Genomic DNA, 23,102 nt, shown 5'->3' with positions numbered 1-23,102 from the left:
TCCTTCACAATGCAATTTCGAGCATTCAAAGTAATAGCAGCCGATTGCCACCTTTTTGACGCTAATTCGTTCACTCGTTTCAGTCTGCTAACGTCCCAGATACGTATCCGCGTCGGCGAGTACGACTTCTCGTCAGTCCAGGAGCGGCTGCCCTTCGTGGAAAGAGCTGTGGCTCGGAAGGTCGTGCACCCCAAGTACAACTTCTTCACCTACGAGTACGACCTCGCCCTTGTGCGTCTCGAGACTTCGCTGACGTTTGCTCCTCATATATCGCCAATCTGTTTACCCGCATCTGACGATCTTCTCATTGGCGAAAACGCTACCGTTACTGGGTGGGGCCGTCTCAGCGAAGGAGGAACGCTTCCTTCCGTTCTCCAAGAGGTACAAACGCTAAAATTAATCTACAATCAGACTCTGCATCTCAATGTTTTGGATCTCCATGGTTAGTTATGTTTATCGATTTTTATTCCAGGTTTCTGTACCAATCGTTAGCAACGACAAGTGCAAGTCAATGTTCCTAAGAGCGGGTAGACACGAATTCATTCCCGACATCTTCCTCTGCGCAGGTCACGAGACCGGAGGACAGGATTCTTGCCAGGTCAGTTCAAGATCCTTCAGTATTTTCTGAGTAACAGAGGGTGAAATCGAAGAGTTCTTGATATCAGTGATAAATTTTTCCAGGGTGATTCTGGGGGACCTCTTCAGGTCCGGGGAAAAGATGGACGATACTTTCTTGCCGGTATTATATCCTGGGGAATTGGTTGCGCGGAAGCAAATCTCCCGGGAGTTTGTACGAGGATATCAAAGTTTGTTCCATGGATCCTCAAAAATGTGACTTAATCGAGGATTCATAGAAGCTCGAGTAACATGTACAAAGAGTTTGATCTCTACCACCATGAGGAACACGGGAGAAACCTCAAACGGAATCTACAACGTCCCAGTGAATGAGACACGTCTGAAGAACCTGAATGTTTTTCGCAAACTTAGCGAATACACAAAAAATCTAAAAACTTGCGCAACCGCGTTGTGAGAAGTTCAAAAGGCAGCGTTGAGTTCGCCCAAGTTTATAATAACAAATAATAATATTCGCCAATGCCCTAGCGAAAATGGGAATCGATTTAATTTGTACAGTCAATGACGACTGAATCGCGATGATAAACTTACACGACTGTAATAGTTTTTCGTAACTCAAATGAAGTTAGATATTTTTGTGACGTGCCACCATATCTTCACATCTGGATAAACTATGACCTGCTATAACGGACACGATGTACAAGCACGTACTAAAAAACACCAGCTGCAGGTTTTTGCAACTAAAATAGAACTGCGGCGACATTTTTATGGTAGTATAAAATGAAAAAAAAGAGTGGCAAATGAAAATTATAATATATTAAATTTTTTTATAGTGAGGTGTCCAAACTATCCTACATATAAATGCTACGGTCTTGCCCGGAACATGAATGATAAATAAATAAGCAATAATGAAGACATTACAAATAATTATATATCATTCTCACTAGATACCTATATAGTATATACTTGACATATACAGCTTGTTTCTTGTTCAACGTTTTTATACGGCACACATACGCGCACGAACACACATTTTTCTGTATAAAGCACGGCATAACTATATATGGTTGATTACGAATCAATATCATAATAATTAATAGCGCAAGTATATTTAATGATAACAATCACTGAAATATTTATGATATACAGTTGTTTATATAATATAAATCTTTTATTTATAAGCTGTGTCAAATAAATATCCTTCTATTCATACTCCTCCGTTTTAAATACCATTATTTTCGCGCATTATCTCGTTCGATTATCGGTTCATAATTTGGGCTGCAATTATAAATATGATATAAATTTACGTTAAAAAAAAATAGTACGTTATTCATCATTCGAATGCTATTTAAATTACGATAAAAATACTCAAAACCCATAATAATTACACGCGAATATAAGCCAAGCTTTAGTAAGATTTGTGTACAGGGCATTCCATATCAAATTGACCTGGGACTGACCCTCGACCTCCCCGATTTGACTCACGATTTTTCATATGATTGTTTTGACTCTCAAAAGCACTAAATTTTTCGGATTAATTTGAATTAGATAAAAATTTTTTAAAAAACTGTATTGATTGAAACAGTTAAAAAATTTGAAATAATTGTGAAAAATCATGCGTCAGATATCAACATTTTTGAGTCTTGAGTGGTAGTAGGTGTTCCCTTGAAATTTTGTCGAGCTTTACCAAAAAAAAAAAAACATTTAAAAATATTAAAAGGAAAAATTAGATTACTATGGGCGCTTACTCAAACATTTTAATATGCAATACCGGATTTTTACGAATGTTTCAGATTTATAAATTGTACAAACGATTTGTTCATTTTGAAAAATTCTGACAAATTCGGGTTTGTACATGAAAATGTTTGAACAGGTGGCCACAAATTGACTCTTCCTTCTAGTTTTTCAAAATCATTCTTTCGAGAAAAATATAAAAGTAACGCCGGCCCACTCCAGCTTAAGGTTAAAAAATTTTGCTACCTGGCTGATTTGGTTTTTAAATTATGTCAAACAACATGGTCCTTTCAAAAATTGTAACTAATTCAAATGAATTCGTCAAATTTTGAAAAAAATGAATGCTTTCAAGAATCAAAAGAATCATATAAAAAATCGCAAGGCAAATCGGAGGGGTCAAGGGTCAAACCCGAGTCGATTTGACATGGAATGCCCAAAATGCATGATACTTTTACTTGGATTCATTGCAAAAAAAAAACTGTCTCAGAGCCTTCCATGTTTTTCCTTTTTCCGAAAAAAAAGTAAAACAATTCGATATTATGTATAGAAGGAACTGGAATCGAAAGTCGAGAACAGTGGAGTTAGAGAATCCGCGAATTTGCAGGATCTTCTATCCGCCCGGCGATCAAGGACACGCCTGTCTCCGCATCGATGATGAAAAAGAGGAATGGATGCTCAGCGACGAAACTCACTGGTCCAGCCCGCTCGAAAAGTCCGTTTCCTGAAGATTAATTCGTCAGGTTGTCAATGCTCAATTCCATTAAATGTGGCAAAAACTAGTTTCGCTCATGTCAGGCTGATTCGGGTGGTGTATCTCGTGATCGAGAAATGAGTACGAACGGAAAAGAAATACCCTCACAGGGAAATAGGATTGGTTTGTTAGTCTACGAAGCTGATCGACCGCTGCGGTCACAAAAAGAAATAATTAAATGACTACAGAATCATCTACCTCGAGTTCTATAAGCCGTGAAACTTTGTGAACATAAGATTGAGTGTCAAGGATGGTGTGACTAATAGCACGATTAAAAATAAAACCACGATCATAGTAGATCTTAGATTGCGATACCATCCACTTGATCGAACATCGAGAATGAGGTGAATCGAGATGTGAGGCTATAGATTGGTTGGAGAGCATGATTGTTTCTATTCTCTGGTGTGACGTGGTCTTGGGACAGGATATCAGCCATTAAACTCGACAACTTTTACAACAATGCTGGGAATGCATTTATAATCACAGCTATTATCCAGTCACGCTAGATAGAAGGTAAGCATTTATGCAGTGAAAGAACAGAGGTTTTGATTCACCAAAAAACAAATAAATAGTTGTAGAGGGAAGTAGGAATAAACCCCCAACTTCCATCCTGTGGAAGTATTCAAGGTCAGAAGTGAAACAATTCTCGGCGAAGGACACCAAGAGAAACATCGTAAATTTCAACGAATAACTGGCAATGAGAGTTTCTGATTTTGGTAAAAAAATTTCACTTGCGTAAATAACAAGTTGTGTAGTTCACAGCTCGCACAGACCTTCAATATAGTTATTCCACTTCTAAATATGATGAAGTTTCGAAGAAAAAGACTTCCAGGAGAAGAAGCGTGGAGTTAGACCATTACCAATTTATAACGATGTGATTGATAAAATGAAAATAGATAATATTTACAGAACCTAATAACATAGGACCTGGGTTAAAAGATTGGTAAGAATTCCGCCAGCTCGGAAGCCATGCATCGTAACGCTCGTTTCGAAAGACCCGTAGACGTGGCTCGGGGGTTGGAAGAAACCTTGGAGGAGACAGATCGGCCTGATAATAATTCCACTCACTCGAGTGCGTCCGGTCAGGCTTCATGTAATTTCGTATGTTAACACCGATGCTCTGCTGTACGTCCCGCGCGTAAACGCCCAGGTCATCAGTCATGGGAGATAAATCGGCATCCCGCGGCTCGAAGACGTCTCTGATCCCAATCTGCGACCAAACGAAGGGTTCTTGTCAAAGCTCAAAAGCTCGAACAAGGTTCCACTGATAAAGGAATTTAATTGTCTCCGGTAAGGTAATACAAAAGTTTGAGTAATATCTTCAAAGGGTGTAGCCGGATCCCGAGGATAATTGCAGAAGGTTCATTGAAGCATTCAGAGTGTGATTTCGCTTGTATATTATTTTTAGTCGCTTCTTCAGAATAGTATTTGAAATTACGAGGCTGGCTGGATGTCACAAGTTTGAATTTCCTTTTAGGTCTTGTTGTCTATTTCAGGAATTCGTCGTTCGACGAATTTCCTTTTCGCTCACAGAACGGGAAATCCGCATGAAAATATGTTTGATGTACTTAATACAGTTGCATGGCGGAATCGGTGACATTTGAAAATCAAAGAGTCAGGTATACTGTAACTCCATTCAATGTCGAATTTATTATCTGTGTGACCAACTCCGACGAAATTTAGTTAGTGAAATATTTTCTGCTGTGACATAGGTGTACCCCATGCCAAGCGTTTAACACGTAAATTGCGACAATAATCTTGGAAATTAAGTGTAATGGACGGGATGTTCGTCAACGAGGACGGATTCACTTAAAATTGAGCAATTTGGTATAAACACTGTCTCAGGGTTAAAGGTCACGACGCGTGACAAGCAGAAAAGTTTTCTTTCTCACCTTGGTATGACGAGCAGCACGCAGTCATCATGCGTTACTAAATTTAGACTAGGCACTTCGTCAGCAATCGCACACGAATCCGTGATAGGTTGTTTGGATCGTGAGCTGCGTGATGTGCTTATAGGAAATTCCAAGGATTTCGAAGAAGAGAACAGATGCTGAACAACTGATCGCGACCAATGGCCTTTTATTGACTTACCCGCTGCAGAAAAGACGTTAAAGTGACGAACCCCTTGAGCATAAACGAAGGAATAATCGCTCTGACCCAGGCCGGATGTAGTTCCTTCCTCAGCTCCCTGAGGCCGACGCTTTCAAGCTCTTTAGCCAGTCGGCGAGTCCCATCCCTGTCCGTTGGCAGAAGTAAAAGAATGTTGTACCTCGGATCCTAGGGATGCAGTAGTCAAGTCGTGAGAATCCTGCAGTTAGGCGGAGTGGAGTGAAAAAACAGAATGTGAATAGTTAAAAACTAACGTCTAGAGGAAATTCCAATGCCAAGACCTGCAGGGCTGGCAGGAATGCAAAAGGCAGGACAACTGTGTATGTCGCAGCAGAAACAACTGTTGGCTCTTCCCCGTTAACGAGGAAGGTCAGTTCACTCGAATCTTCAGAGACTTCGTCCAGCTTTGAGGAGTGCACTCGCCATCCTCCAACCTTACGAGTCCACGAAGTTTCCTCTAAAAAGAAAACCAAGCAATTAGAGAAATCGTGTTGGTCTCCTGGAGTGTGGTGTCCGTCTCCATATTGATCGCTGCAATTTCCACGGAATTGTAGCGTACCTGAGGCTCCAGGAGAGTCTGGATAGACAGGGAAACTTGGAAATTTCGGAATGTTAAAATGGCCGGGGAAATAACTTCTTGGACTCCTCGTTCCACGCTTTCGTCTATCACCTTCCAGTACAGCTTCACCACTTGCCCTCCAGCTGACAGATTTCTCATTTTGATGATCACCGCCTTGTTCTGGAACTGTCAGTAAATTCGTGCTCCGGTCAGCGTTTTTCTCAGTAAAAGAATACTCCACAATTCTGTTGATCCACACGGCGCCGATTTCTTTCGAGTTGACCAAGTCTGATCTTGCCGTCACTTTTACCTCTGGCTCGGCAGATCTTGCATTTAACAGAGTCCTCACCACAGGATCCCTGATCCCAACGCCACGGACTCTTCGTCGTTCACGTGATTCCAATTCCAGAGATGAGGAAGTGGTCGTGATCTCGGCGCTACCATTTTTGCGTTCCGAAGTAAGTAAAGTCTCAGTTTCAGAGCTCATCGAATCTAGTAACGTATCCACCTCAGCATCTGGAAGTATGGTTGTTGTATCTATACGACTTGTTGTAGACTCGGAAACAATTTCATTCGAGACCATCTCTTCCGGCTGTGGCGTAGTCCTTTCTTCCATTGCTGTCGTTGTTACCAACTCTTCAAGACTTTCTTCGATCGTTTCTTCAGAGCTTGAAATGGACACGTCCGGCTCCGATTCATTCTCAGATCCATCTTCTTCCAAATCAATAGTCACTGTCGATGTACTCTCAGTTACTACACCCACTTCAGAGACCATCGGCGTCGTCGACTCGCCAGGAATTGTGGCTTCGGTGTTCACAGTAGTAGAACCTAATGTCGTGGTATCCGTCACTTCCTCGACGCTTGCCAAGGTAGTTTGCATTACAACTTCAGTTGTAGCATCCTTGGTAACCATAACCGGAGTATCCACCGTGACACTCATCGTTGTCAAAGAAACAAGTTCTGTAGTTTCATCGATCAATGCCTCCGTCAATGCCGAAGATGCCTGCAAAGTTGTTGTCAACAATTCCGTCGTCGTCGGGATGGGCAAGGTACTAGAAATGGTGGTTAGTTCCTCTCCAGAGTTATCGACCATCTCAGAAACCGTTATTGTTGGGGCAGGTATTGTTTCCGTGGTGATCATTCTGGTGGTTGTGTCCACGTCACTTGTCGCCGTCGTCAGCTCTTCGGTGCTGGCGATGATCGTCGTCGGCATATTTAAAGAGCTGGTTGAAGCCTCTCCGAAATCTTCACCTACCGATGTCGTTATGATCGTAGAGGATTCCGTCGTCTCGGATACGTCAACCGTAATCGGAGTAGTCGCGGGCAGGGAACTTGGATCTGAAGGGGTGGTAGGAGCTTCTGCCATAGTTTCTGGAAGTGTTGCTGAGGTTGAATTTTCGGTAGACCCGTTGGCTCTAGAAGCCACGTCGAAGCCGAGAAACTTGAGAACATTCTCGTACTCTGGTCTCAACTTTGTGTTGTCTCTGTTGAGAGTCAGGCCACCAAGAAACCCGTCAGGGCTGAGGTAGCTCTACGAAAGTAAATTTTATCTGATTGATTGCATAATTTTCGACGACTCTCGAGGTATATTCAACTATGTTCTATCAAAATTTTATAGGAAATTGTAAAAAGTGAACCGAGCAAATGAAAATGGCTAGGATGATGAAACCTCGCATACGTAGAGACACGATACTTTATCTAGATTCCCGAATAGAATTTCGATATTCGGTATGGAAAGGAGAATTGAAAAGGCGGAATTGAACGACTTCCCTTATATTGTCTGGCGTGATTCAATCTACGCCGAATCCAGAAAAGTTGTTACACGAGGCTCACCCTTAGCCTCCTGTGAATATCCCTAAGGCCAATCCTGGTGATGTCTTTTTCTTGGGGAAGATCAAGGGCGTGCACAATCTGCTCATGTCCAGGACCTGCTGATCCCTCGTACAATGCTGCCAAGACAAACCCAATCCCCGTAGGGGAAAACGCCACGTTTCCGTAACGCCCGGTCTCGCCGTATTGTTGCAAAATTCTCACCCCAAGATCATTGATCACATCCGTCATGACGTCTACTGGACGTTGAAACGGAGGTGCCTGAGAAGCCGGAAGATCATGCCAAGAAGAACCGTATCCTTGGACTCGGGTTGCCGCGGCTAAACGTGAGAAGTATGAATTCGCAGCCTTGTAAAGTTGTTATGATGACGCGTATGAAGATAATAAAATTGAGACTGCTATAGCATCTACGTTTGTTATGGGCAGGCGGTATTTTAAATTGACCATAAAACTGATTGGAAACAAATTTATAAATGCACCCAGTGTAGAGAAATTAATCTAAGACACTGTTATTTAAAGGCTAAAGTAACCGGAATAACATATTTGATGATAATAATTGATGACTCGTGATATTCGCAAGCAGAAAAAGACATTTCATATTAGAAATGGATATTGATTGGATGCATTGGTATAACGAAATAACTTCCTGTGTCAAAGTCTATTTCCTGCTATAGATTTATGTGAAACTCAGATCTGAGTGGAAATTCGTTTTCTGGTATCATAGAGCATAGCGATTGGAGTAAACTTGACCGTCTGCAAATGAACGTACTATAAAGTAAGGTGAGGCATAATATCCACATGCTTAGAACTTGTTTTGAAAACTAGTTTTCGACAACCTGGACGTAAAATCAACTCGTCACACGTCACTCTCCGACTCTTCTGTAACTAGCGAACGGTTAATCGAGGTGTTTTATAAAAACGTAAGCCACACGCATCGCGTCTTGAATTTGGATTTCGAATGTAGAGCTGAGACACCGAGAGCTAGAACGAGACTACCGACTCGTCAGTTACGCGATTGGTATATACCGGGCATACCTACTCCACCTGACTCCGTACAGCAAGCGGTCAGCGCGTTGTTCGCCAAGACGGAGGTACGTTGGGCCCCTCGTTGGACCCCGAGGCTTGCACAAGGCGCAACTGGGCAAAGGAGGGGGCTTGGAGTTGAGAACCCGAAGGGGCGGGAAGGGAGCGGAGACTTTTTCAGAGGCAAGGTCGTCAGGTAGATAACCCCGTTGGTTCCATCATCTCTACAGTCGTAATCTCCCTTTCTCTCCCCCCTCATCTACAGTGCCAATCACTCTGTTAACGCTAATTGTTTTCGGCAAAGATTTCACATCGGTGTACCAGAACCTAAGCTTCTCCGTACCGATTTATGAATTAATATGCGCGCTTCGAGATCTTGCGTAGGTACTGTCGTGAATTTAGAAAAGGAACTAACGAATAATAAAAGTCAACTCATCAGCTACATTGAAAAAAACTCCGTCTACGCGGCAAGTAGGATAAATTCATGCGCGGATTACTCAATTTGCAAGATAACGCCGCGTCGAGTAGCTGTTCGCGTATTCAGCTTGCCGTGGCGAATGAAGAGCAGGATGTTTCACTTGTTAAAATCGTGGAAGAATTAACGAGTTGGACGAATGTTGAACTCGACATTTAACCTCTTCTGGGATTGGTGTACACATGCCATATCCACGAGAGTACGTATTTTTTTACCGTGCTCATGCACTAAATCCTTAATGCGAAACACAGCAAGTGTTTCCTCAATAAAATGCATCTACTGAAGAACGGGGTGTTGTAGAACAGCAGAAATAGTTTTGTCACGCTTCGGGAGCCCCTCTAAGTCGATGTCTTTTGCTTGCAGTCGCGAGGACAATTAGTTGAGTACATGTACGTGTCATATATTACTTCACAGGTAAGAAAATAATGGTCTGAATAACTGTTATTGTAGTTATTAAAGTTACAGAAGAGAAATATGCGGATCCGCAGGATGGCGTAGCTATCCGATTTTCAACGGTAATTCATGCCTGGTCTAGAGGATATTATATAGTGGAGAATTATTATTATAGACGCATACGTATTATACCGTTACAAATACAGCGCAATATCTGATCACGGAGGCTGCTGGATGAATCTTGGGAATCAAAATTGTAAATCTGAACTGGCTCCTCGGGGTACATATACTTTCGAATCCATAGCTTTGAACTGTCAAGTACACCCGAAAAATGCTGATTATGATAATTGAATTTATGGAGCTAGGCTCAGGTTTATGATTGTTTATGTACAAGAGAGTACTTAACATTTTTTTATGACGCGATTCTAAATAAGAGGAGAGTATAACTCGTCAATGAAGTTAATGTAATCGCTTAAAAACGAATGGATATATTTATTATACGTTTCCTTCGCTATAATATCCACATGTGGAAACATTTGTTAAACTAGATATTATAAGCTTTCTCCGAGTAGCAGGTTGCAGTAATTCAGTTACTCCAGCTATATTGCATGTGTTAAATATGAGGAATCTCTAGAAGAATAGAGACTTTCGTTGCTTCTGAAATGATTTTTTTATGCTACTCTTCTTACGAAATTTATCCGCTGCATGAATCAGGTCAGACCCGATTCTAAATCCAAGCCATACGTGATTTCAATCGCAAAATTAAAATTAGGAGAAATAAATACTGAATATCAAACATTTATTACAGTCATAGTTTGAACTGCGTTACAGACACCGTAGGAGTGACATCACATCGAATTCATGAGCCCATAAACATCGTGGACACGTGTGCAAATACTACGTTTGCGAAACAGCGAGTCAGTAGTGCAATGTCAGTAGTCGAATTAAATATCTCTTTCGAGGAGAGGGAAATTTAATGTACGGTGTTGTGCACACGTTTTGCCGAAATAAACTTATATAGGTAATCCACACATACGAATATGATAAATTTTCATTTTTCTTATGCATATAGGCGGATCATTACGTGTAATCTAAAAGTTGGTAATTATTTATTTCAAATACGTTATCGTCGTGAAGATACATCTACGTCCTTACGTACTTAATGGTAACTGCGTCTGACCGCCTGTGAGGATCATTATCCGTTACGTAATTCAACAACTTTTACCTCCACGCTTCGTATATATTCACACTAAATAAGAGCTACAACTAGAAAACAATAGCCTCACAATTTCGTTTGGTCGATTCATGCAATCATAGGATGGATTCAATCATTGATGAACAATCAGAAGGGATAAAGGCGAAAATAAAATGCCCCCGAAAAACTTGCTATCGAAATGTCTAATGCTGAAATAAATTCAAATAACAAGATGACGTTCTAACATTTCAATTTTTCCGCAGAATTTGGCGCAAAACAGTTTCCTAGTTCTAAACCGCGTGTATATCACACATCATGTGACATAAGGTCGAATTAGTTTTTGCTCGAGAAGCGTCTTGCGTTTGACCCAAAAAAACTCACACCCCAGCATGAGGATAGCAAGGATGAACCCTGCAACGAAAATAGTCCTCATCAATTACCGCCGAGGTCCAGCCTTCAAAAGAGCGTATAACAAGAGCTAGGAAACGGATTTAATAACTTGGTATAGCATGACACCGGAAAGTCGTTTGGGATGTTGGTAATTGCTGAGTACATTGCCAGCTGATTCAGAAGCGGCGCAAGGCCGAAATAAATAACATGTATTATCGCGAGGGATGACATGGTGGCAATATTTAATAAATTTTTGGCGAGTTGACTTACGCAACTGGATAGAGGCTCGGGTGCCTTACCTATAAAAAGTAGAAAAAAGCTTCCCTGCATGTCGTCCATGTTAACCTTATGGTTGCTAGTCTCTTGACTTACGCCTGGCCTTTCCCAGCACTTGTCTTTTATCGGCATTCTCTCCGCCGTCCATTTCTGAATCAGTCCTACTTGGTGCATTCGTTTCAGTCTGTAGAACCGTAACATTATTATATAATTTAAATTGAGGTAAAGATGAATAATTTTTCGAATCAATGAGACCAGTAGAGTGCAAATGCTCCTGGTTACCAAGAAGCGGATTTTCACTTTCCACATACACGTGTAAGTTAGCGCATGCTGCAAGCATTGGCAAAGCGAGGATATAGAAAGGGAAAAAGAATGCTGTAATCCTGCTATAGTGGAGGTGAAAATCCGCACCGTGATTCACCAGCGTTGCTTGTCAAATACTAGAAGCAATTTAACACGGTCGTGGTCGTTCTGACCCTTGAACATCGAATGTATTCGTTTATACCGTGTCAGTTACCCCACGCAACTTTGCATGGCTGCAACTGCGTCCGACAACGAGGAAAAAGAAAACGCACGATGAAACTTACTCGGAGTTAATGATTGAGAGATAGGGACTACCGGGTGCAACGATCATGGCGATTGGTTCCGGGACGAACTCTTCTGCACTGAGAGAAAAGTCGCATCTTCCGGTCGCGAGAAGTTCCTTCCTCATGACGAACCTGAGCGACGTTCGCCAGTCGACCAGGACGTGATTTCCTTCCTTGACGCGCTTCATTAAATCCGTATCGTTCGTGACGTTGGGCCTTGCGGCTCCGGAAAAGAATCTCCGAAATTTGGGCTCCTCGGATGAACCAAGGAAATCGAAGAGGTAACTTCCGCTCGGCAGAGTCCAAGTGAGTTCGTGCTCCCTTGCCAGGACGTCGTCTATCGATGAGACAGAGGCGTCTATCCTCGGAAAAGTTAGAAAAGCGACTAAGTTACCGCTGTAAGTGGCGACGACTACCAAAACCACCAACCACCATGTCCCAACGATCAGTCGGCCGCTGTCAGCTCGTGGTAGATTCATCCCTCCTGAAGTTTTTAATCTGATAAATGAGCGCTAGGAGCTATAAACGGGATTCCTTTCGGCTTTCCTACCTTGCTGAAGCAGAGCGCCATACACATACCACATGCAGTCCCAGGGCGATCTCAGTCCTGGTGACAACGGCGTGTTCGAATAAAACGGACTCCAGTTGTGGATCAGGTACAATATCGGTCCCATAGCTATTATGGCCCCCGCCAGACATCCCCAAGTCTGAAAATACCCTGCATACGTATAAGTAGGTATCGCCACGCTTCCAGGATTAATTGAAATTGAACCCTTTCCGGAAGTTTCAATTTATTGTGAAGCAGCCCACAACAATTAGTATCTTGACCATTCTTCACAGCAAAAACAATAGCTAATTATCAATTTCCTGCTTTCGAATTTACACTGGCGCGCAAACTCAGACCTTCGAGATCACGCGATGCGACCCGTTGCATAAGGCAGTTGCATTTAGCGTTCAATGAGATCGCTTACCTTCCCAATATTCTCTATTGAAAACTGACATGAGAATCGATTACCATCTAATCGAAAAATTGTGGTGTTGGTAATTGACGAATTAAAATGAATCATTAATTACACGCGGTTTAAAACATTTAGTCATTTTGAATCTAAGAAAAGTAAACGGCCCACCAACCTCCTTGGTATATGGAGACGTGAAAAGTAGCGCCCTGGACAATTGTTTGGGCCTAGAGGCAAGCAGACTGTAAGTCTGAGTGGAAACTGGTCGGGTAAAATTGACCATGCTATTTTTTTGCTCGTTAACGGTGTAAGCGCAAGCGGCGATCAGGACCTTTTTCGAACGGACGACCTCGATGACGTTTGAAGAAATGCTGTTAGTCATGGAAGGCAGCTCGCTGTTCGTCGCCTGCGATTGAGATAAAGCTTTATCGTGGAAATGCGGTTATTTAAAAATATACTCGAGCACCAACCATCAAACCACACTACACTACCCGGACAGCTATAAAATTTCTTAAAAATCTAACTGTTCGAGACTAAAAAAATATCCTTCGTCTGTACCCTTCCAGCATCACCAAGGCTCAAAGGCTTAACCATCTGATCTTGTTCATCCGATTCGATGAGGACGTTATAAGTGAAGTTGAGCCGATGACTGAGCTGCTTTAGTACGTCAAAAATAAGCCCGTCGAACACAGCCTGGCCGGTTTTACTTCGATTAATTATTTGCCACGGAGGATTCTGAAAGCACACGACGCGCTGTTCATTCCCTGCACAGTCCCACAAGAATTACGTCACTTCCTATATGCACGTCTCATGTATCATACGCACGTGGAATGTGATTACTGGAAGTGTCTTTCCCCTGAAACCGTGTACCACGTGGGGAAATATCGCATCGGTCATCACGGCACCAAGTCGAGGAGACCAAGTTCCGGTAACGATGAAATAGCCCGTCCCATCGTCGCTCGCGTCTGATATTTTTTTCCCAGTAACAAAGGACTCCCCCCAGGTTATCGCTGACGTGACTGTCCAGGACAAACACCTGTCGCACTTCCCCCCCGATCCAGATCGACTGATAAAAAGCTCTTTCTGTGTGTGTACCGTGAAACAAAGACAAATATACAGTACGTTAAGGAGTGGCTGTGCAATTTTTACGAAAGAGAAAAGTAGTCGCCGTAAGTCAAGAAACGTCGCATTGCTAAACCACCATCTTATCCAGAACGTCCCGACGTCGTTCCCTTTTTGTAAATCTTATCGCCTCGAATTCCTCCTCTGTAACTTGTTCCGACAATTTAGTCTCCTCGGCAAGTGAGTCCTCGAGAGCAATTGCCAATGCCCTGGTGAGATCTTTCACGTCGCAAGTAAGTCCTCCCTAAAACGGAAAATCCCGTTATCTTGAGGTCGACTTGAGCCAGCTTAACTAGCTACAACTTTAAGAGTGTTGCATTCCAATTTCGGCGAAAACAAATTGGCAGGTGATCGGAATATCAGTGATTCAACCATCGATATCACGGTTTCTTCTCAAAAAAGATACTTCACATTCATTACCGACGTCATGAAAAATTGTGTCAGTTTATCATGTTCGCATAATCTTACATGACAAGTTGTTATATCCGTATTCGTCGTATTGTGAAGAATAGCCACGTTCTGTCCCTCGTTCAGGATCTCATTTAACATAGTCACGTTCTGATCTCGTGAGGTTGTGTCACTCGTAATGTACAGCCATTGCGTTGCAGGGTTAACCATATTTAACGACTTAGCCTTGAACGAAAAGTTATAGATAAAATAAAAATAATACCGTGCCCGAAAAATCGGAGAGGAATAAATAAACAATTATTGTACGAGGCGATGCGTAGGCGAATAAACTAAAAACAGAGCGGAAACACGTGATTGAATAGTGCAACTACCAAGCCGTATCCTGTTTGATAATTCTGGTGTTTATAAAAATAAAATTGAGTCATCATTGATGAGCGTACCACTTCCATTATCAGGCCGACCATGTCGATCGTCACAATGACAAGGAAGCAACTTCCAAGCCTCTCCTCCGAAAAACTTGAGAGAATTTTCAATACTTCCTGCCTCTTGCCTCGGTCTGATTTCGCCTCTTTGATCGTGAAAATAGATCTAGTCGTCGGGACTAGTCGCGAGTCTAAAAGTTCAACTGACAGAGCAATCATTACTCTGCTGATCGTATCTCTTCCTGCAAGTACGGTATTTTCTATTCAGCGTATCGTTACAAACACCACGCTTCGATCGTGCGTCCGCCCGTAAACAATAAACTCCCCCACCGTCGTATAATAATGAGGGACCAGAAGAACCCAGCGTTATTCAGTCATAATATTATGCTCGTAATTCATACCAAAAGTCTCATCATGCAGGACGTTTAGTTTACTCCAAGTAAGGGCCGATCTCGTTCTCAGGTCCAGAAGCACCTGCGATAATTCCTCTCCAGAATGCAACAGCGGAACGCTGATACCTTCGTGGTCGGGAAATCGCGGACAATCTGCATCTTGGAACAAGTATCCAGAAGTGTCTTTACCTTCGACGTTCCGTTCTCACCTTATATATAGGTATACATATATGATTTTCAGGCGGTGTTCGAATTACTTTGCTTACCCGTAATTGCGATGTGTACGAGGTCTTCCCTCTTGGCCTGGTGAAATAATTTCCATGTTTCATGGCACGTTGTAATCGAGAGTAATGCAGTGTAATCTAATAGGCAGGGAGTTGGTATGTATACATGAGTATGGCACGAAATTTCCCCTGCTGAAAATGTTCATGTAATAAATCATAAGATGTTATGACCGTCATCAGCATGTAATTTATTACATGATTTATCCAGTAAATTCGAAAAAAATATATAAAATATCACGTAATAAATTGTAAAAGCGCGAACCGTCAAGTATACTAGATCAAAAATCGTATCTCTTGTTTCGTGATCCATTACGTGATCTTTTATGTAATTTGGGTTGACTTTACAAAATAAATCATGTAACAAATGACACGTTGATTTCGGTCATAACATTATATGATTCAAGACATGGTCATTTTTAATGGGGTCGCTGTAACGTAAGTATTAATCACTTCCATACCTCGACGCAAGTTGGGACTTGAATCGGTAAAAGCATGTGCTTCAATTCTTCCAAACCGCATATTTTCGTCGACTGTTTTTGAAACTATTCGATATAATTCAGTCGACCCGGTTTCATAATTTGTTTTTCCCTGGAATATATGCTTATCGACCACAATAGCTGCGGCATATAAACATTCGTTACTCAAAGAATTACATTACAGGCTACGAATATATTAAAAATGTTTTTATTTTTCCCATACCCATTGTTGCGTTAGCTGTAATCAGCGAAGGGAAATCACTAGATCGAACGGTGGAGGATGCGATGACTATAAAAAAAAGCGGCAGAAACATTTGAACGTTAACCGAATGTATATCTTCACCGGAGAAAAACTTGATACTCCCTTGGTCAATTCAATTTCCAGTGCCAGTCAAACATGATTTCGAATTTTCATTTTTTCTCTCACTAAAAATCAGCTACTGGTACTTTCTTGTACACGATCACACTAGCAGTGCGATCAAATGCCCTCAGTTAAACCAGAAGGTACGGAATTCGCCGTTCAATCGACCGTAAAGGTTACGGTTTCAATAAATGATTATCGGAAACCGATCGAAGCTAATTTAAAATCCCATCTACTCGAATCCGTATAAGAACGCGCTTTATATTAATGGCAGCAATTTTTCGTTTCGGTGGTATAAGATGCGTTTTTATTTCGATCAAGTTTCACGTTACTTGTACGATTATTATAACCACATACGATATTTTCCGTACAACGAATTCATGATAATAACGAACATTTTTCTCGCCGAGACAGCTTTCGCTTTGATCGTTGATACGTAACTCGAGATATTGGATTCAAAGGTCGGCGCGCCCCGCAGGCGTGCAGGTTACCTTGTAGTAGTACGTTCGTCAAATATCCTAGGTGGCAGCAGGGAGCGGATGATGTGTTACCTCTTTATTTACATCGATAAAGAAGCGCCTTAAGAGGAAAGAAAGTCTGTATGTGGAAAGCTTGATTAATTCGTTGTACGCTTGCTGAACCGATCTCATTTCACTGTGTCACAACATTTCCACGGACAGTATATAATTTTGCCATGAGGAAGGTTTTGTAACCACAAACCAGGAGATAAAGTTGTAATGATCAAAGATAACTAGTCCAACAAAGAATCAGCGAGAGTAGCTAGTGACAAGCGACAAGAGTACGGAGCGATTTGTGTGACGGATAAACGCTGCATTATCCTTTCGAAAATACTGATACGAGAATGTCTCGTACGTGCTGGACCGTCGGACGAAACACGGAACTGGTGGTGGATTGGTGAAATTCGTGATTCTGAGTGTATTGTAATTAATGTGTAATATGCTTGCCGTGGATTCTCAACCGAGGAAAGCGAACGAGGAAATTACGCTGCGGAGAGAGAGAGAGAGAAAAGTAAACGTCTCAGTATCACCAATTCACAAATCGCACCGACAATCGACGCATGAACAGAATTATAAAAAAATATCGCTGCGGCGCGCGGCTACGGGAAACTTTTAATCGTTGCTCGCCATCTCCCAACCACTGCCAGCGAATGTCACGACAAACGAAGAGAGATAAGAGTGCCGGACACAAGCGACATGTCGATAATCCACAACTGACAGCATGGCCTGGTGAGGAGCTCGACGAAACGTCAAATGTTGGCGAATGTTATTTCATCGTTGCTTGTGAACTGCCAGTTGGCTAAAACTCTGCGAGTCGCTCGAGTGTTTGGCAATGATAGTCGGTGTTGCGTTGACATATTAAAATCTGAATGCGAAACCGCGATTGTGTTGTTATACGGGCTTCTTATCGGCTCTTCTGAACTAGCCTAAAACTTTTGAAAGTGACATTCTTCTCGATCTCTCCCTTTCGCGCTTACGATTCACTTATCATCCCGACAATGGAGCCTGAGAATATTGTAATGCAGGGCATCCTGCTTTTACCACCGCAAGGAATGCTGGGACAACTCAAGGTTGGACTAACTCTTGATATAATTATTAGAACATAATCACTATATGCGTCGCTGCGTAACCAAGGGCAGCAGATCAAAGGAAGTTCACATCCTATCTTGAAACGTTTCTGATTCAACTCTGACTTCGTGGCTTATTCTATCGACGTGTCACACTCTAGCGCTAAATGAAGCTTGATTATTAATTATGAACTTCCTTCTTAAATTGTACGAGAATTTATCAACTTCTTAGATTCGGTCGATAAGGCGGCCCTGTCTCAATTCCATTTTCTTTGATTTTTTTTATTCTCAGAAAACGTGGCACAAGAAGTTTTGCCAACTTTTCAAGCCCAGCAAAATTGGTATCAAACGACTCGAGGTTTTCGACAGCCAAGAGGAAGCTGTCTCGCAGCCCCACTCCTCGAAAATCATCACCTTAGAAGCTTGCGTCAAAATTGCACCCAGCAATCAACCCAACGTATTCACCGTAAGAAAACAACCGAATCTTACAAAGCCTCACCACATTTGACCATTAGCAATCTATTTTGAAATTTGTGCACATTGCAGTTTATAAGTTCAAGTTTTTCTGGTGAAAAACTAAGATGATTTCTGTAAAAGTAAAGAAGAATTTGCTAAATACTCTCGCTTAGTTTTCTTCTGGTATGAAAAAATCGAAATACGATAATTACTGCAGAATGAAAATAATTAGTAAAATTTTCCTCTAGGTTGTCACGAAAACTGGAATTCATCACTATGGCTGTTCCTCGGAGCTTGATATGACAAATTGGATGAACGCATTTCAAATAGTTGCCTTTGCAGACAGCTTTCCCCAACATATTATCGAAGAAGACAATGATTTGTATAGTACGGCCGGAGAAGGAATCTTTGCGGTTAAGCTCGTGGAATCTGATGCCTCGAAGCGATGCAAACTAGAGGAGAAAAATTATACATTGATATTAGCGGCTGCCGATATGAGACTCATGGATGGAGAAGAGATTCTGTTTACCTGGCCCTACAAATTCATAAGGAGGTATGGATATAGAGACGGAAAGTTCACCTTTGAAGCTGGTAGGAAATGTAAATCTGGCGAGGGATTGTTCTGTCTGGAGCATAGCAGTCAACAGATCTTCAAGTGCTTGTCTGCTAAAATGAAATGCATGAAAAAATTGCTTAGTGGGGATAGCAGCCCCAGTATTGATTTTAACAATGCTCAGTATCACGCCGCATTGTCCATGGAAGCTGGTTCCAGGTCCCCTCTACCACCATCCCTTAATAGCTCTGGAAATTTAATTGATCTGGAGTTTTCAACGATATCACAAAACTCCCAGAAATATTCAAACTCATCGTCGTTATCCAATGATCAGCCCGTGTCCTTTATAAAACCACCACCACCTATTATAAAACCAAAGCCAGCAAAACCACCCAGAAGGCACATGTTTACCGGCCATCACGAAAGAAAATCTCTCGAAGAAGAATTACCTGACACAATGATGCATGGAAGGTACACTAGATTGAATTCCAGTAGCTCTACAGAATTTCCGTCAAGTTGTAACAACAACTTGATGACTATGGATGATCAAAAAAATCCCTACGATTCGGTAGAGGTGAGAAGTGATGCATGGAAAACACACGGCGCTGATAATGTACTTCATACGGAAGCGATCATACCTTGTACATCTGACGAAGAGGCTCAGTATGAAACAATGGACACATGGTCATATGCCTCGCAGAGCTCAACTAAGAGCAAAACGAGCAGCAATGATATGGTTATCACTCCAACCTGCCCAATCATCCACAACAATGTTTCGCACAGATCTGAACCACCTAACTACGACAAGTTGCAGCATTTTGGCTCTACGCATAAGCTAAACCAGAACTCTGGTTACAGGACACCCAACGTGCAACCTAATTCCCAAATCAATGTACCCGCATTACCTCCTGTAGTGGATACTGAGCCATCGTCATCTTGGGATGATTATGAATTTATCGAGGATATTAGCACCGCTAGATCTGCAAATGACAGCAGTCATGGTTATGGAAGGGTTAGAAAAAAAGTAACCCTGCCAAATAGCGCTGGGCCAAATCATAAAATATACAACCAAACTGAATATGCAGTAATATCCAAGCCAAGAAAGGTTTAAAGATTATTTTTACCAAGTTTTGGTATGCATATATTGAAACATCTGCCTGCTGATCTACACACAATCAGCGGACAGTGACAAGCAATCCTTCGAGTATACCTTCGACTGATCAAAACTCGGATCTAGTGCCTTATTACTATAATCATAATAAATAATAAGTGAAATAAGTGATGGCAGAAACCAAATTACATGAAATGATGAAAATAAATGATAATCTAATAATCTCCGTGAATTTTAAAACTAGCGTCACGTACTTAGTTACATTTAACAATTGTGGATCTTTATTTCAGTGTTAACATGACTTGTCTCAAAGGTTGAGACAGCTTTCTGCTATCATCAATAATTCATACTTGCCGGTATTATTAATTGCAGTTTTCCTCAACTTCTAAAGCCATACTCGCATGAAAAGTTGTCAATGTTTACCATCAAATTATTATGAAGATGCCACAATTATTTAATTAATTTATAATAACTAAGTAGGCTGTAGAAATAAAAGGAACATATTTTACTATAAAGTATCATATATACATATATATTATATATAATTATAAATGATAGTTTATCGTTATATTTTACTACTTTCGTATTATGATTTATACCTCTAATCAAAGAGTGGTGCATCACATAGCTTTATATATGGTCAAATATACTTAGAGTTATATTATCACAAATGACCAAAGAATGATTATTGAAGTTGGTAGAACATTGTTGACAGACATTTTATGCCCTCGCAAAGTACACCTCCTTGAAACACCACATTGGCATAATGGTTCTTCATTTTTATGTTCGATGAGTCAGAAAGCAGACAAAGATTAGTGTTACGATTTTTTTATGCTACTATTTGGTTTTTATTTTTATTTTTGCTGCAAGCAAAGCAATCGGAATATCCTCAAGTTATATTCTAGATTGTGACGCTCATTTAAATTCATTACAAATACGTCGCATGGAAGAATGACTAAACATCACATTTTAAAATCTTGTATTAGTCAACCGAACCCAACGTATTGAACTCTCAAAGTTTTCGCATTGAAAACAGTTTTGTTACACACGAGTTGTATAGCCTTTCTTTCAAGTACCTATCGCATTATTCCATTAAACTATATTATATTTTTTACCTGCTTGTATCGTAAGTTTACAAGAGTATGTTTGTCTAATTATTAAACCCTCGATAATATTGTGCCAACGAACTAGTTTATATGTTGAAATAAAAATAAAATTGGTCAGTTTTCAAGGTGTAGCAAAATTCGCACGCACGCTAGTTACAAATGCAAAAAAAGGAAACAAATATGGAAAATCACTTTACTGTAGCAGTAACATTAGCATTGCTATTTACAAAAGTTGACATAAGTTTTATATTATGTGTGTAAGTATTTTATACTTGTTCGAAATTGAAAATTCAAAATAAGACGACTACAAATATTTTACGATCTTGAGTAAATTTGTGGATTTTGACCTTGCCATTTTATTCTTACCAGTTAAGGTTTCTAACTTAGAGAAATTGATTGATGCAATAATTGAAGAATCATTCAAAAATGAGTTAAACTGCAATTTCGCATATATGTTGCATCAGGTTGTTTCAATCTTTAACCGACGTTCCGACTTTTTGATATTCAATTTTAGGAAGATTTTCCCGTTCATCTTCAACTTGTTCAGCAGTTAACTTGCTCTGTTGTTTCTTCATTTTCGCAAACGCCTCCTCTGCAGCAGCCTCAAAATAACCTTCGTCATAGTTCATAAATTTACGAACTTTTTCCCCTTTTGAAGCCATTATTTTTTCAATATTATTATTCTGCTTCAAATCGGAGAACCATCCAAGATTATCCGCTATTAAATGATTGTTTTTGCAACCGTCGCACCTCACTATCACGACCCCTGTTTCGTAACTGATTTTCGAAATCAGTTTGTCATTTCGAGTCATGCATTTTTTACAGGTGAACGAAAGCTGGAGTTTTCCCTCCAACTTTCCAAGTGCTTGACGCGAGTCTGAATCATTGCGTTGGCTTTGAGAATTTAATTTCGCACTAGTGGTAAATAATATCGCACGTTTCGAGAATATGCAAACTCCGGCAGGAGATTCTACTCCATTTAAAATTAATGCTCTTTGCATGTATTTCGCAGTCAGTCTACTACCTGACCTCAGCAGATTTCCGATTGGCATCATTTCTATGAGTTTATCTGATTTTATTGTGAATAATTACTTCGCTACTGCGAACCGCTATTTATGTCAATTTACGTAGTCGAACTATCGTGTCACTCGTGTCAGACACATAACCTCAAATTATGCGCAAGGCATCCACGAAAAAAACAGGTCGGTATGCATGCATTCTGCAGTGCCAACATAGTCAACTTGGGCACCGATTTTCCATTAGTGGCAACTAGCGCTCTCTTGCGTAAATTGCAATTGAAAAATAGCATAATGGACAAAATAAAACGGCATGGCGGGGGTTACATTAATAATTTCAAACCTTACCTATATTCAGGATCACGGCGAATGAAAATTAAAACCGCAGATTCTTTTCTCTCAAACGGCTCTGCGGTGTCAGTTGATGGATTATAACGTTGCACAAAACTCACCACACAAAAAACAATACTATCAATATAAACCATAATATCCACGCGTACTTTGCACATTTTTTTCAGTTCAACGCAGACAAATTTCGAGTAGCACGAGAACATTTAGCAATTTACTGATTGTAAAATGGCGGCGCGATTGTTTGTCGATTGTTCGAATACCAGGAAATCACCGATCCTGCTGTAATCCACTGACAAAAGAATGATGATGAGTACGTGTTAGCTATTTTTCATTATAAATTTCTTTCGTAATCAACGGTTATTTAGCCGACTTTTAAATTTTATCATCGAATAATCACACTCACAATTATCTCCCCATCTTGAAGATTTAGTTTGATCGGCATGTACTCGATATTAGGGTTGCTGTTGGGAAACAACCAAATTCAGCCCGGCGTTGTATTCAAAACTGCACTAACAGCCCAGAACCATATGCAACCAACTTCCGATCACTGTTTATATACGATATCGACCTCGTACTGTATCCGCGTTGTAAAAAAAAATTTGAACTCA

The 23,102-nt window shown here is 40.9% G+C and overlaps 3 protein-coding genes across 4 annotated transcripts in view; 2 read left to right on the top strand and 1 right to left on the bottom strand.

The window, feature by feature from the left end:
* Positions 1-2,124, top strand: part of LOC124307154 (serine proteinase stubble-like) — a 29,122-nt gene extending 26,998 nt beyond the window's left edge. For both annotated transcript variants that reach the window (XM_046768583.1, XM_046768584.1), the window contains exons 7-9: positions 84-381; positions 473-598; positions 682-2,124. In XM_046768583.1, coding sequence (XP_046624539.1) covers positions 84-381; positions 473-598; positions 682-840 — 583 coding nt within the window. In that variant the 3' untranslated portion in view covers positions 841-2,124. The remainder of the gene's footprint in view (positions 1-83; positions 382-472; positions 599-681) is intronic.
* LOC124307152 (uncharacterized) lies at positions 1,664-16,940 on the bottom strand. Its single transcript, XM_046768580.1, has 20 exons — positions 16,808-16,940; positions 16,179-16,244; positions 15,938-16,096; positions 15,462-15,557; positions 15,205-15,354; positions 14,822-15,045; positions 14,442-14,606; positions 14,053-14,217; positions 13,677-13,934; positions 13,410-13,586; positions 13,027-13,257; positions 12,446-12,602; positions 11,896-12,379; positions 11,332-11,492; positions 7,560-7,876; positions 5,727-7,257; positions 5,422-5,624; positions 5,150-5,335; positions 3,971-4,268; positions 1,664-3,028 (listed from the first exon to the last, which is right to left on the bottom strand). Exons 2-20 carry the CDS (start codon positions 16,180-16,182, stop codon positions 2,889-2,891), a joined length of 5,106 nt encoding a protein of 1,701 aa, XP_046624536.1. The 5' UTR covers positions 16,183-16,244; positions 16,808-16,940; the 3' UTR covers positions 1,664-2,888.
* A 131-nt stretch (positions 16,941-17,071) lies between these two features.
* LOC124307158 (docking protein 3) lies at positions 17,072-21,409 on the top strand. The gene is made up of 3 exons (XM_046768592.1): positions 17,072-17,904; positions 18,194-18,367; positions 18,606-21,409. The coding sequence occupies exons 1-3, from the start codon at positions 17,833-17,835 to the stop codon at positions 20,019-20,021; spliced, it is 1,662 nt and encodes a 553-aa protein (XP_046624548.1). The 5' UTR covers positions 17,072-17,832; the 3' UTR covers positions 20,022-21,409.
* Positions 21,410-23,102: the final 1,693 nt, after the last annotated feature.

Source organism: Neodiprion virginianus, chromosome 6 (assembly GCF_021901495.1).
Source record: "Neodiprion virginianus isolate iyNeoVirg1 chromosome 6, iyNeoVirg1.1, whole genome shotgun sequence".
NCBI classification, from domain to species: Eukaryota; Metazoa; Arthropoda; class Insecta; order Hymenoptera; family Diprionidae; genus Neodiprion; species Neodiprion virginianus.
The sequence above is the reverse complement of the archived record's forward strand: the minus strand, read 5'-3'. Positions and strand labels throughout refer to the sequence as shown.

Bases quoted from the DNA above. Each gene is read 5' to 3' on its own strand.
- LOC124307158 (XM_046768592.1), top strand. From the start codon at position 17,833: ATGGAGCCTGAGAATATTGTAATGCAGGGCATCCTGCTTTTACCACCG. The intron at 17,905-18,193 runs GTTGGACTAACT...TTTTATTCTCAG, and splicing joins GAATGCTGGGACAACTCAAG to AAAACGTGGCACAAGAAGTT. The intron at 18,368-18,605 runs GTAAGAAAACAA...ATTTTCCTCTAG, and splicing joins ATCAACCCAACGTATTCACC to GTTGTCACGAAAACTGGAAT.
- LOC124307152 (XM_046768580.1), bottom strand. The intron at 7,877-11,331 runs GTAAGGCACCCG...TCTCACGTTTAG, and splicing joins CTTTTTTCTACTTTTTATAG to CCGCGGCAACCCGAGTCCAA. The intron at 3,029-3,970 runs GTTCTGTAAATA...ATTAATCTTCAG, and splicing joins CCCAGGTCCTATGTTATTAG to GAAACGGACTTTTCGAGCGG.